Source organism: Xiphophorus couchianus, chromosome 6, assembly GCF_001444195.1.
Source record: "Xiphophorus couchianus chromosome 6, X_couchianus-1.0, whole genome shotgun sequence".
Lineage (NCBI taxonomy): Eukaryota > Metazoa > Chordata > Actinopteri > Cyprinodontiformes > Poeciliidae > Xiphophorus > Xiphophorus couchianus.
This window is the reverse complement of record NC_040233.1, coordinates 28,177,734-28,191,518: the sequence shown is the minus strand read 5'-3', so window position 1 is coordinate 28,191,518 and position 13,785 is coordinate 28,177,734. Positions and strand designations below refer to the sequence as shown.

General features: G+C 41.1%; 1 protein-coding gene across 1 annotated transcript in view; it reads left to right on the top strand.

The window, feature by feature from the left end:
- tmeff1a (transmembrane protein with EGF-like and two follistatin-like domains 1a) overlaps nucleotides 1-13,785 on the top strand; it is a 44,820-nt gene that overhangs the window by 25,259 nt on the left and 5,776 nt on the right. Inside the window, exons 4-6 of the mRNA XM_028020283.1 lie at nucleotides 963-992; nucleotides 6,362-6,458; nucleotides 7,291-7,439. Coding sequence (XP_027876084.1) covers nucleotides 963-992; nucleotides 6,362-6,458; nucleotides 7,291-7,439 — 276 coding nt within the window. The remainder of the gene's footprint in view (nucleotides 1-962; nucleotides 993-6,361; nucleotides 6,459-7,290; nucleotides 7,440-13,785) is intronic.

Here is a 13,785-nt window from a genome sequence, read left to right as displayed (position 1 = left end):
TCTGTGATATTTTTCTTTCTGAAAGGCTGAAGCTGAGTTTCACCTGCAGGTTTTAAGCCAAATTTTCACATTTGATCAATAAGCCGTGCTGCCAAAGTCATGAAAGTCTCCGACTGTTTCTGCCCTTCTCGGATGAAAAACAACTTCCTGTGGACTCGGTGAGGAAGAAAGGTGAAGTTTAATGGAAGAAAGCAGCTGGAGTCCATTTCTTAACGCGACACCGCCATGCCAGAAACTCCCAGACCTGCCTTCATTTCTTTAATTCAGTGCATCAGAGCCAAGTTTGGAGCAGGCGCTCCATTTCCTGATGGAGCTGCAGGTCTGAGTCAACCAGATGAGTCGGGTTTTATCCCATCCAGGACCGGTTCTGGTCCGTTAAGGACGCCTTGCTGTGGTCAGGGTTTAACCGTCTTACTGCTGATTTGAGTTGAAGTTGGAAGAATCTGAACTTCACACCTACATGCTGTTTAGCAGAAGCTAATGCTAAAGCAATAAATCTGATTTGCTAAATGTTTACTTAGTAAACTAAATACTTGGCCAGGTAAATATCTGGTTTCAAACTAAATATTTAGCTTCAAACTGACATTTATAAATTACTGCTGAATTATGATGAAAATATGACTATAAAAATTAATCCTTAGTTTTTATTATTATTAGCTGAATAGCCCAAATTATTGCTGTAATTTTTTCTGTGTATCTTTACAAACGACGTCACATTTTCTCACCCACCTGCACAGTTTGTGCTTCAGGAAGTGATTCAGTGAAACAGAAACATTTAGGGGAAGCTAAACTCGCTAAATATTTTCAGTTACCAAAAATGCTAAGCTAAAAACGAGCTATTCTGTTAGCGCATTAGCGGATTAACCGTTAATCTGGCCTGAGAATCAGGAACCTGCTGGATGATTCGCTCCTTTCTGAGTCTCCAGAGCAAAATGTCTGACCGCTGCCGTGTCTCTTCACAGATCCCGGTTCTGGTTCGGGAGACGCAGACGGTGAGTCTCTGTTGTTTTTTTTCTTTGGGCTATTTAAAGATTTCATTTCCTGCTTCACTTCTGCTGTGACTGAAAGTCAAACAGAAATCAATTACAGCTGAGTCTTCATCTGCGCTGCTGCGGGTCTGAGTGTGTTGCGGTAGGAGGAACCGCTGTGTGCGTTTCTCCACGCCTCCTCTGATGCACATTAACCGCAGCAGTGAATCCTGCGAGGAGCCGCCAAGTCGTCCCAGAGGAGCAGGCCCAATCTCTCCGTCCTGCGGGGGCCAAGATGGAAAAGCGTCGTCGATGCCAAATTTGGCAACAGAGACATTTTGCAGCCACCTGTGAGGACGGCCACATGGTTTGTTGTTTGGTTTGGCTGCTGCAGGGAGGTTTTATTGAGCCGCTGCGATGAAACAGTCAAACCTCTGAGATTAATTAGTGAAACAGCCTCCACTCTGCTGCTGGGCTGCTGGAGAATTAGCGGATAAACGGCTCTGAAACCAGAACATGAACTCAGTGACGCCTGGTCATGGGAATGAAAACACATTTTACATCATTTATTAAGTTTAAAGTAGCGCTGCACAAACCCTATGTTTTACAAACAATTGTTCCAGGCGGAACCTTTATATTCTTGTTTCTGGTACACTCGATATGCGCAAGCAATATTCTTAATTAACAATGATGGACAACAGAACTGCTTCTCTCAGCATATTTTGGATTCATTTTTGCAGAACAAATTAAGCAAAATTGGTTGCTGGAAAAGACTTGGTGTGTTGTTCAGAGTTAGCCTATCGACGAAGCTACTCTAACCTAAATTAGTGCTAAACATGTAGCAGCTGATGCTAATGTTAGCGTCTACAGTTCACATTTCTAAAGAAGATCCATGAATGATCAGGGCTTCCTGGAACTCTGCAAAGACAAACTTTGCACCAACTTGATGGTTGAAGAGCAAATTAAATTTATTTATACAAAAATTATTTATACAAAAATTTACCAGCAAAACAAAGTTTGAATTGAAAATATTTTGTCAATATATGGTGATTAATTGCTCAATTAAGTCGACTAAAAATTTTAATTAAGCTCCATCACTAGTTTAAAAATGTCTAACATGCAGAATACAAGTTCACCACACGGGGAATAAGTATTTTATAACAAGTATTTAATGATATTTAATGAAATATATTCATTATAATACTTAGCAGCGAAGCCTTACCCCTGTCTGTCTCAGCTGGGATTTTGACCCAACATCTTGACGGTTCTGGTTCTGATCTTTGGTTCTTTTAGCTGAATAACTGGAACATTCTTGGTTTCATTATGTCCTGAAAGATCTGCCCTCATTGAATCCACAGACTCTGGTGTTTGGATCCACATCTAAAGGGTTTGATTCTGTTTTCATCGTCTTGTCCGACATGCTTTTCCTTCAGCAGTGGAGTTTTGTGCCTAGACTCTCTTTAACTTGAACTTTTCTGTCCGAAGCTCTCTGTTTTCCTCGGCTCTTCTGATGATTATTCTGTCAGAGCGTCTGCCTCCTCTCTTATTCAGAAGTTACATTACATTTTGTAACTTTTTTTTTTGCTGACCCTTAATGAGCTGAGGCTTTTACTAGGCCATCAGCTGTTATGAACTTGCACCAATAGGAAGCAGGATTGTTTGCTAAATATTGACATTTTTTCTTGGCTTTCTGCCTCATTTTGTTCTTTAGTTGCACTTTAATGATGTTTCCTTTGTGTGTTGGTAACTTTAGTTTTAGCTTTAGCTTTGCCCTGCTTGCTACATTTGATCCGCTGGATGAACTTTCTCAGCTCTGCTTAGTGTTTGGGACGTTCGGGTGATGAAGATGAAGGAGAGGAGGAAGGTAAATGTGGGCTAATCGAATCAGCATCGTGATTGGAGCGTTCAGCCGTGATGTGAATCATGTGCTCCTCATATTGTGCAGTTCTTATCTTTAACTTTAAACTCTCACAAATGAACAGAATCAAGTAAATTCCAGATTTCTGGGTTAACAGACGGAAACGCGGTGCGTTAACCTGGAGGTTCTGTCAGAACCTGCCGCTGCAGCAGAGGCTCCAATATTAACCATTAATCTGGACATCAATTCTAAGACTTTGTAAGAAAAGTTATTCACAAAACACATCATACCTTAGGAGAATCTAATGTGACAAAATGTTAGTAGTAGAGACAGGAAGATGGAAGAAAGACGACAGGAAGGAGAAATAATTTCTGTAAAACGGATGAATTTCTGCTTCTGCTGGTTTTTAAATGATCTTTTCCCAGTTTAATGTTGGTCATTTCTCCAGATAAAACAAGTTCATACGAGTTGAAAACTCCTGACTGGATAATATTTGTAAATCTGTCAGATTGTGATAAGATTTTCTGTCCGCAGCCTCTCAGGCGATTCCTCTCAGATTTAGTTCTAGACTTTGATTAGGACGTTCAAAACTTGAATCTTTTCTCGATTTGGCCTAATCATCGGTCACTTCTTCTAAAAACTGAAATCCATCTTCACCTTTCTGAAGAAACCTAATCCCAGATCACTATGCTGCCTCCCTCGTGCTTCACTGTGAACTTGATGGAAGGTTTTCTGTCCGTTGTTTTTGTGACACGTTTATCTTTTTCAGTCGTGGCTGCAGGTTCAGATTTAGTTGGGTCAGAGCGTTTTCTCCACGGTTTGACTTCGTTCTGGATGATTTGTTTTGCTTTCGACCAGAAACCAGAACTTCCTGCTGCTTACATCCACGTCCCAGGTTATTTTTATTTCCTGTTATTTATTAAATTATTTAAAATTATTTAAATTTGTGCGCAGCAGCGGTTCCCAGCTGTGTCAGAAGCATACTTTGCATAAAGTAAACGTCAGTTTGAGTCTTTTAGGCGTTTTCTGAGCTGGATATTAATAAAAATTTAAAGCCATAATGATGTTCAGGGTCGTGAGCTTCATGCCGGTGATTTCCATTCGCTGCAGGACGTCTGTGAGCTGCTGACCCAAACGGTGGTGATAATAAGCTGCATCTGTTTTAGGCTACAGAATCTGTGTTTGGACGGGATTTAACGCTTGAACAGAGGAACCTTTTTCAGCCGAGAGGCAAATATTAGTGAGAGCAAAGAGGGAAACAACAACAGGAGTCAGAGAGGAAGCAGCGGCGTCCTGCTGTCAGCAGAAACAAAGACGCCGCTCGGCTGCAGATCCACGTCAATCGATGGAGCGCCGACTGTGCCCTCCATGTTCGATAGCTACACACACAGCAGGCCAATCTGTCAGGCACACACACACACACACACACACACACAGAGTTTAATCATGCTGCTGCTCTTAAAGCAGCAGAACGGCCCTGTGAACGCCTCTGCAGTTTAGCTGCATTGATTTGTGTGTTGATTTTGTTTTGCTTTAATTTTTCAGATGCAGTAACTGAAACATTTCATCCAGGATTTAAATGGAAATAACTCTGAACGATCTCACGACCTTCAGGAACTAAATGTTCGTTTCTGCTGCGTATTTCCAGGAATTGATTCTTTTCTGTTACCAGAATGTGGAGCAGCAAAGACTCGATGTAAAACCTGCTTCTGATAAAAACTAGTGTTGGAACGGGATTAAAAATTTAATACAGTTCATTTTAGGGTCAGTAAGTAATTAATCAGATGTTATTGAAACTATATATCAACAAAACAAACAATGTTTTCAATCCAAAAAGCCTTTTTGCTGGTAAATTTTGAATTTACAAAATAAAAACTAAAATATTTAAAGTTTTTAATCTTTTCAGCCGTCAGATTGGAGCAAAGTTCGTCTTTCCAGAGTTTCATGAAGTCCTGATCATTCATGGAGCTTCTTTAGAAACTTGGACTGTGGACGCTGACATTAGCATTAGCAACATGTTAGCATTAAGATGCTAACTCCTTTTAGCACAAACTGAAAACTGTAACTGTGTTTTTCATCATCGCTCCTGTCAGCGGATCAGATTTATGGGTGAACCAGAAACACAAGATAAAAATTCCTGCTGAAACTTTTATATGCAAGAAATGAAGGAAGAAATGAAGAAAATTGGACCTGAACCACATGCAGAGAATCTCACTCCTGCTTTTCTAAGACAACAGTCCTAAACTTTAAACCTCCAGGCTCCGTTTCCTCTGTGGTTTCTACATTTTGCTGTAGATTAGTTTCCTTCTCTCTGCAGGATTCAGCTTTTCTTTTGTTTTACAACAAAATTGCACCTGATGAATCATGAAAATGGCTGTGCTGATGAAAGGCAGCCCTGAATAATCCCTGCGGCTCTTTGATACTCGGCGCTGTTGGCGCTTCGCTGCTGGAGAATGGATGCGAGGTGGCATTAAACGCTGTAATGATAATAACAATATCAGATGATGATGTGGCGCCTCTGTTTCCATTTGGCCGTTAAGCCTGAGCAGCCTCTCCACACGCTCAGCTGTGTCTGATAGGAAAGCGCCTGAGCCGTGGCCTGCCTCGATGGCGGGAAGAGGCGCCGCTAACCAGAACAAAATCCGACACGAGCTGCAGGTTGTTTTCAAAATGAAATTAAGCCACTCTTCTGGAAAAGAGGCAGAACAAATAAAAAGCTGATTATTACGTTCAGCGATGAAGATCTGAAAAAATAAAGAGCTGCGCAGGCGGTGGAGCAGAATCCGACAGGAGGTGAAATTAAAACCACTTTAACCAGAAACAGTCACAGGTGAACGATGATGGATTTGACTTTGAGGAAACAGATGAAACTTCAGAAAGTTTTTCTTCTGGTGGTTTTATAGAACATCAAGGTTTAAAGATCCAGACTGGGAGATAAAGAAGAGTTTAATAAACCAAACATTGAGTTATAAACACAGTGGATATCGAGCCATTTGTCTCCTGTTGGTGTTTTCAGGGCGTTGATCCGTTTCCCTGCTAGTAGAAAAACACACAGCGACCTTCATACACTGATGGAAATCAGCTTCCCTCTGAAAACTGTCGGTTTGGACTCCTGGATAGGAAGTTATTCTCCTCTGTAGCAGAAGATGCTCTCAGCTGGGCTCATAGAAACACTGAGACACAACTGATGAACGACCAGCTGGATTCATCACATCGTCCTCAGGAAATCTCCACAGGAAGAAGAAACTCTGGTTCCTCCTCCATCACAGACTGGGCCTACCTGGACCTCCTAAAGTCACACCACACCACTGGTCACCAGCTAGTCTGACCGGAGGTCCAGTCCTGGTTGGAGAGGATAAACGGTTCTGGACAGAACACGACAAACACACAGTTTGTGGTTTGATGTGACAAAATGGTAAACGGGTGTGAATATTTCTGCGAGGCTCAGTAAAGGATGAAGTCCAGGATAAAAAGCAGGACTGTAGAGAAATGTTTGCTGTTACTGAAGCGTTTTTCCTCTCTGCCCGTCTAACAGACGATGAGGGCTCAGCCTCCGACGTCGGGAAGAAGTTCACCAAGTGCAGCACCTGTAAATATGGAGCCGAATGTGATGAAGACTCCGAAGATGTCTGGTGAGCAAGAAGTTAATGAATAAAAAGCTTTAATTGGTTCACAGATACATTATGTCTGAGCCGTGGCTAACACTGCTGGCTAACACGTTAGCTGTGCTAATCTAATCATAAACATTAGCTAATGCTAAAGCTAGTGCTAAGCCGCTAACTTCAGTTCAAATTGCGTCTGCTCTTGAAAGAGTCCAACTCTCAAGGACAAATTTATTTTTGCCGTTATATTTTATATTTCCCTTAGATATTGTATTTATGTTTATTTCTTGTTCTCTGTTGTCCATGTTTTTACTTTATTTGTCATGTCCTTGTTTTAAATAAAGTTATTGGGGAAACAGAGAGAGAACATGAGGAGAGGAAATGGAACTCCTGCTTGAAGAGCCTTCAAAATAAAAGCATGTGTGTAAAATGATTAAAGCATTCTTAAGTTAATAACCAAAACTTCAACACAGATGTTGAACTTTATTCAACTGAAAGTTTACAAAGGATCCAAAATAATTTAACGCTTTAGAATCTGATTCAGGGAAAACTAAGTTCACTAAACATTTAAAACGCTAAACCAGAAATTAGCAGAAGTGTGTCTCTGCTGTTTACTACCACTAACAACTTATTTAGGTGACTGTTAAATAAACAGATGAAACATATGATGATATTAGAGAGTTAGCTTAATGTTTGAAGGAAGAAGATGGATCCAAACTTTTCATTAAACTGCACAGAAACATGAAATGAAATGTGGCTTTAATTTAAAATAATCTGAACGTTTTGGTGCTGTGTGTCAGAAATGGGTTCAGACAGTTTCATTTCCTGGGATATTGTTCTGATGGTTGACCTTTGCCCTCAGGTGCATATGCAACATTGACTGCAGCGGCCACAATGAGAACCCGGTCTGCGCTACAGACGGAAACTCGTACAACAACCCGTGCCTGGTCCGGGAGGCTTCGTGCATGAAGCAGGAGCAGATCGACGTCAAGCACCTGGGACGCTGCCTCGGTAAAGTTATGGCGCAAAACACGCCTGAAAATGTCCGTTTGTGAACAGCAGCTCATGTCAGGCACAGATTGAACACCAAACCTCTTCTGGTAAGAGTTTATCTCCATCTCTGACCTCAGGGAGTCTAGTCCAAGGCCGTTAACGGCTCCAAACACATTTTAAGACCAGAGGAGATGAATCTTTCAGGGACTGAAAGGACTTCAGTGACATCAGGTTGAGTTTATCTGATGTGTGTGAAACGCTGTCACCACTAAACATTTCCCAATAAGCAATAAATCAATTAACTGCATGATAAATAAAAATAAAATCTATAGTTTCCATGTGGACTACAATAGTCAGAGATGCTACCCTTCAGTATCGCTGAAAAATGTTGAAAAATGCTGCAAAAAATTAGTACCTAGTATAAAGTAGCCAGCTTGCATTAGCTGCCCCTTTAGCCTGTTTTCCCTGTCAAACCTGAACAATTAATATTTGGTTCCAGAGATTTCATAATTCATTTAAATTATTGCTGTTTTAGTTGTTTTACTTGTTTATTTTGGACATTTAAAATGTTTTCCCGTTTCTGTGTTAAATATTCTTTAGGAATGAAAGTTTTTAGATTTTTCAGAGGGTGAACTTACATTAGTGTTATTGTAGCGAACGAAACATGGTCTGAAACGACAATATTATCATTTATCGTGATGTTGGTGGTTTGTTGACACAGATGATGAGCAACAATCTTGCAGGAGGCTTTTATGTTGAAACAATATTTATTTGGTAATCAATGAACCAAAGTTCTCCCACAGCATGACGCCACCTCCACCGCCCTGAAGTCTTGATTAAAGGCAGGTTGTCATTTATTCCAGCCTCAGTTTCTTGTTCCCAGCTAACATCTAATGTGGTTTTTGAGGTTTTTTGCTTTTTTATCTTCTGGAACCAAAACTATCTGCTGATCACTGGACGTTTTCTTTTCTTTGGATCTTTATCTGTCATCCTGAGAAGTTTGCTGGTTGTTGGTGAAAATCCCATCAGACAGTCTGGCACCAACAACCTGAAGCCCATTTTCAAACTGAACAGGCTGTCGTCTCCATGTCCAGATGTCTCAATCCGTTGAGTTGCTGCGTTGTGATTGGCTGATTTCCTGTTTGTGCTAACGAGCGTTTGGGCTGGGAAAGCTTTGTAGCCCTGAAGATAACGGTTGTTTGTGGACGGAGTAGCTCAGTTTCAAATAGGATTTCATCATTTTCCAGATTCCTTCATCTTCTCCCTGAGATGTTTTCTAACTTCACACAGATTTGCAGATGCAGGACGGATGGCGCTCCTCTCCTGCTGATCACTGCTGGCTGCAGAACCGTGACGGTTTAATAAATCAGTCTCGTTACTGGAACCATGTCAGTCAAATTAATGCGTCTGATCGCCGGCGTTTTCAATTAGGAAGCGAACCGAGCATGCAGGCTGTAATACGGGGTTATTAATGCAAACCTCGTCAATGTGACACGGACGGAAGGTTCTGGAAAACTGACTGCAGCGTAAACATCATGTCTGACATCCAGGCACTTTGGTTTGCTGAAAAATGCAGGATTTATTTGAACGACTTGCAGAGGAAACATTTGCATATTTCCATGTTGGTGCAAACAAATGTTCATTTTCTGATCCAGCAGATAAAGAGGAACTTAATTGTTCACTTACAGCAGTATGTCCACCTAATTAGCTCCAACATTTACTTCTATTTATCTGCTTCTCTGGCTTCTGCCAAATAAAACTGGAAAAGCTGATGAGCTGCTGTACTGTAAAACTGTTGCCTCAGCGTTAAGTGCTGCCGACTGTCGTCCAAAATGATTTTATTAGTGTCAACTGAGGAAAACTGAAAAGCATGTCGCTAACTGCTCTGCATGAAGCGATGAAAATAAATGTAATCAAAGATTTATGAACAAAAAAGTTGGAGAAAAGATAAAAGGACAGATTGAGGTATTGTTTAGTGACAGATGTTTGGAGGTTTTTTAAGTCAAACTTCAAAAATTTCACCTTAAATTTTTTTAACCCCTCCAAGGGGTCTTTTGTGGCTCTAGTGTCCCTTATATGATAGTAGGCTGACAGGAAATGGGGAAGGAGAGGGAGGAAGACATGCGGCAAATGTCATCGGGTCCGGGAGTCGAACCTGCGACGGCCGCTTCGAGGACTCAAGGCCTCCAAATACGGGTCGCGTTAACCACTACGCCACCACGGCACGCCCACCTTAAATTTAATAAATTCTCATTTTTATTTTGACCATATAGTCAAACTCAGTGGTGGGAACCGCTAGCTAAAAGGTTAGCTGTGCTAACGCTAAAGCGCTAATCATAAACATTAGTTCTGCTAAAGCTAAAGCGCTAATCATAAACATTAGTTCTGCTAAAGCTAAAGCGCTACAGCAACATGTTGATAACCACCAGGTGTCATTAACTGCGTTTCCATAATGAAGAAGAAAACCAAACTTTGCATTTTAGGTGTTTGTTAGTTTGTTCATTACAAACAGCAACAGATGTTGACGCTTTTCTGACATATATTTATTTTTAGAAGTTGCCGTGTTGCCATTAAGCAAATTTATTTTTATAATTCTATTTCTGCAGTTTTATGGTCAAATTAAATGCAGCTACAGAAACCGCCATGAACGTTTATGGCCAAATGAATCAGCATTTATTTGAGTGAAGCTAACTGTGCTAAATGTTTAGTTAGCTAAAGCACTAAATTACATATTAGCTCCGTTATTATTGGATTAGCGGAACCAAACTGAATCCTTCTGAGTGTTTTTTCCATTTCAGTCGGTTTGTTTGTTTACTGATTCATAAAAGACAAAGTCTGACGACTCTGTAGCACCGTGTAGTTTAAAGGTCAACTTGATTTATTCTATTTCTAATAATTCATGCGGCACAAAGTGCTCTACAAGCTAAAACTCAGCTGAAAATGCATGATAATGTTGCATATAAACAATAATTAAAAAACAAAACAATAAAGTTTTAAAGCCGTTTTACATTCGTACCAATGTTTCCACTTCAGGTCGTTAACGGCGGCTAACGACCTGAGAAACGGCAGATATGAAATGAGTTTCCTCTAAAGGACGACTGCTCTGAATCTGAGGGATAAAACCGAGCAAACCGAGAGTTTAATGAACATTATGACATGAATGCAACCCCAGCCTTTCCTTTTCTTCTGTCTCAGTTCTTCTGTCACCAGATGAATGAAGCCGCTGTGATCCCAGACACGATGGAGGGATTACAGGTCTTCCTGAGTGTCGGTTTTTAGAGTGCAGGAATATTTAGAGGGTTTAAGACGGATTGAGTGTCTGTTGAATCGCTGCGGAACAGAGATACCCTTTGGCTTTTTCATTAACCTCACCATTAACTAGAGAAACGACTCCAGTGGATTAAATCTGCAGTTACTTCAGCAGTTTTTACACTTCCAGCCGCTCTCTGATGTCAGGTTTTAAAATATGCAGAAGAATGAGTCAGAGCGGCTTTGATGCTCTGAGGTGCGAGTGTTGCATACAGACCTGATTTGCAGTCGCAGCTTGATGTCTGATGTTGTTCAAAGCCGGAGCCAACGCCCAGAGTCGGCCCGGCCCGCCGCAGCTCGCATCAGATTTATGCTTTAGACTCACCTTGAATCCCAAAGTGTCGGCCGCCTCGGCCCGTCCTCTGGGCTGCTGGCGCCGGATCACAACACGCAGACATTTATGGATTTCCTGTCGGCGTTTGTGGCTTTAAGGCGACCGTGAGCAGGAGCCTGATTGGACGGTGCCGGTTGGAGGGGAGGGGGGGCTATGTGGGTGTGTAACGCCCTGAGGTGATGAACACCTGCCCCCCCCCGCTCTGATCGGCTGTCACTTCAGGGCGTCGGGCCAGCACCGGGGCGTGATGGAGCCAAAACACAGGAAACAGATAATAGAGAAATAATATAGAGAGACACTTATAGATCTGATCTAGAGCTGCAGGAGTCGTTATGGGTCAGGATCTGACCAAAGCTTCGTCAAACTCTAATATATTTCCTTAGAAAACAAAATTCAGAGCATCAAATTAGCAACATGCATCACAGCCCCTGGTTACCATGGTTACAGGTTACTTTTAAGTTTATTTACCTTTCAGACACAGATAATTCAAAGCGCCTGTAGAAAGACGTTAAAAACATCAGATATTAATATTAAACAGCAGCGTTTCCATCGACCTTCAATTTGTGCAAATTGGAATTACAAAAATAAATTGGCTAAAAACAAAAAACCTGCCAATTTTAACGTTTTCTGATAGAAAGTTTTGCTGCTTGGATGAAGTGGTTTTCAGCAGAACTGCACTGGAAACATTCATTTTTCATCACGAGTCACATGATCAACAACAGGATGTTACTACTGCTGGAAATGACAAAGAAGACAACAGGAAGTGGTGGAGGATGACACGGCAGCCATGTTTTTTAATGACGTATCCTTGTTCTTGTGTGACTTTAATGTTGTTTCTTATTTAATGGAAACATTTGAACTATGAAATTGTGTTTTTTCCACATTATATCAACAGTTTTGTTCACATTTATAATAGAAGAGCAGCTTCAGTTGGTTTATCCTGAAACGCTGCAGCCTCAATATTCACTCATTCATGTTGAAACCAACATGTCTGCTTGCTGTAAATGTGTTGCTCTGCAGGTGATTTGCACCGTAGAAATGAATGATTCTCTGTGTTCAAACGGAAATGAAACCACAAACAGAGACGACAGCCTGGTTTAACTGTAGAGAAACAAAACCAGATTTTCTCCTGGGTTTGCAGAGATGGAGCCTCAGATCGACCCCACCCACAGCTGCAGAGTGAAACCAAACCCACTCATCCATTTTTAATGCTGCTTCGCTCAGGAGGAAATATTGACAATATCTCACCCTGCTCTTTGTCTCCTGCTTCATCCCTTCATCCTCACCAACCTCCCACCATGTCACTCGTCTTTTCTTTCATCCTCTCATCTCTAAAGGAAGCAGAAAACACAGAACCGCTAACAGACGAGTGTTTCTGGGTTGGTGTTGGAGTGAGTAAACTGAAGTGTGAGGCGGTTGCCTTGTTGACTAGAAACACGTTGACAACAGCAGAGCTGGGATTTCTGAAAAGTGCGGCGAATCTCATCAAGTTTCACCAGTTTCTGCTGCTCATGTATTTTTAATGCAGATCAGATTCGAGCGTTGAAATGAGCTTCGTATCGACCAGAGACTCCAGTCGGCTTTATTAGTGTCGCACATTTCAGCAGCAGGGCGGTCAGAGTGTTTCAGTCCATAAACATCTCAGGAACCAGCAATAAATCAAAGTTATCAAACACATTGATCACAGTTATTTTAATCACAGGCAGATCTAAACAGATCCTGTTCAGCTTTGATTTAAAGGAAGTTTCAGCGTCTTTACACGCGTCCAATCAATAATATTGTCAGGTCTAAATACCTATTAGAGACAATTTTAAACAAACACAGGAAAGACAAGAGAGTTAGATTCTTTGTTTCTCGCGAGGAGAACGGACAGAGATGTGCTTTCAGTTACAAATCTCCTACCGCTCTAAAAAACACATCTCCCGCTCCTCTGTTTTATTGATTTTAGGAAACCTGCCACACGGGGCGCTGCAACTCTAGGGGGTGGGGTCAAAGCATTTTAGTTGCAGTGCCACAAGACAATCACTAAACTAAACACATGTTATCTACAATCTAAATCCTTCCTGCTCCAGACACGGCGTCGAATGGGACACGTTGTATAGCTTCAAAGCAACGGCTTTGTATCACAAAGAACAAAGCATTTTCCTCTAGGGTTGTAAAACTCAGCTTGGAACAACTAACACTTCCATTAAACAGGGAGTCCTGCTGAGAATATCTGTCACCTCCCTCTTCCAAGGAGGGATTAGGAAGAAATCAGAATTAATGAACACACAGAAACATTATCTAAATGTAACTACAAGGCTACATAATACAACAAATATTTGATAATACTAATAATACAATTTACCCAACAAATATATATCGCAATAAATATGAGATCAATTTCAGTAGATAATCCATCAATAAAATGAACTCTGATCCAGAACCACACAGCATTCTGGGAGATGTAGGCAGAGGAAAGACATTAGCAGCTAGCTGTGAGAGGCAACAGGGGTGGAAACTATTAACTCACTCTCTCTTTGGTTACCTAGCAACAACCTGCCTTGTAACTTGCGCAGCAGCAGTTTCAGGTTTTGCTTAAAAACAAACAACGACAACGCAGAGTAAAAACTGCGGATGACTTTTTATTTTTGTGTTTTTACCGCCTGGATGATGAAATCTGCCACATAAATAAACTTCATTTGACATTTTAGATTATAATTCACAGACAGAGAAATATTC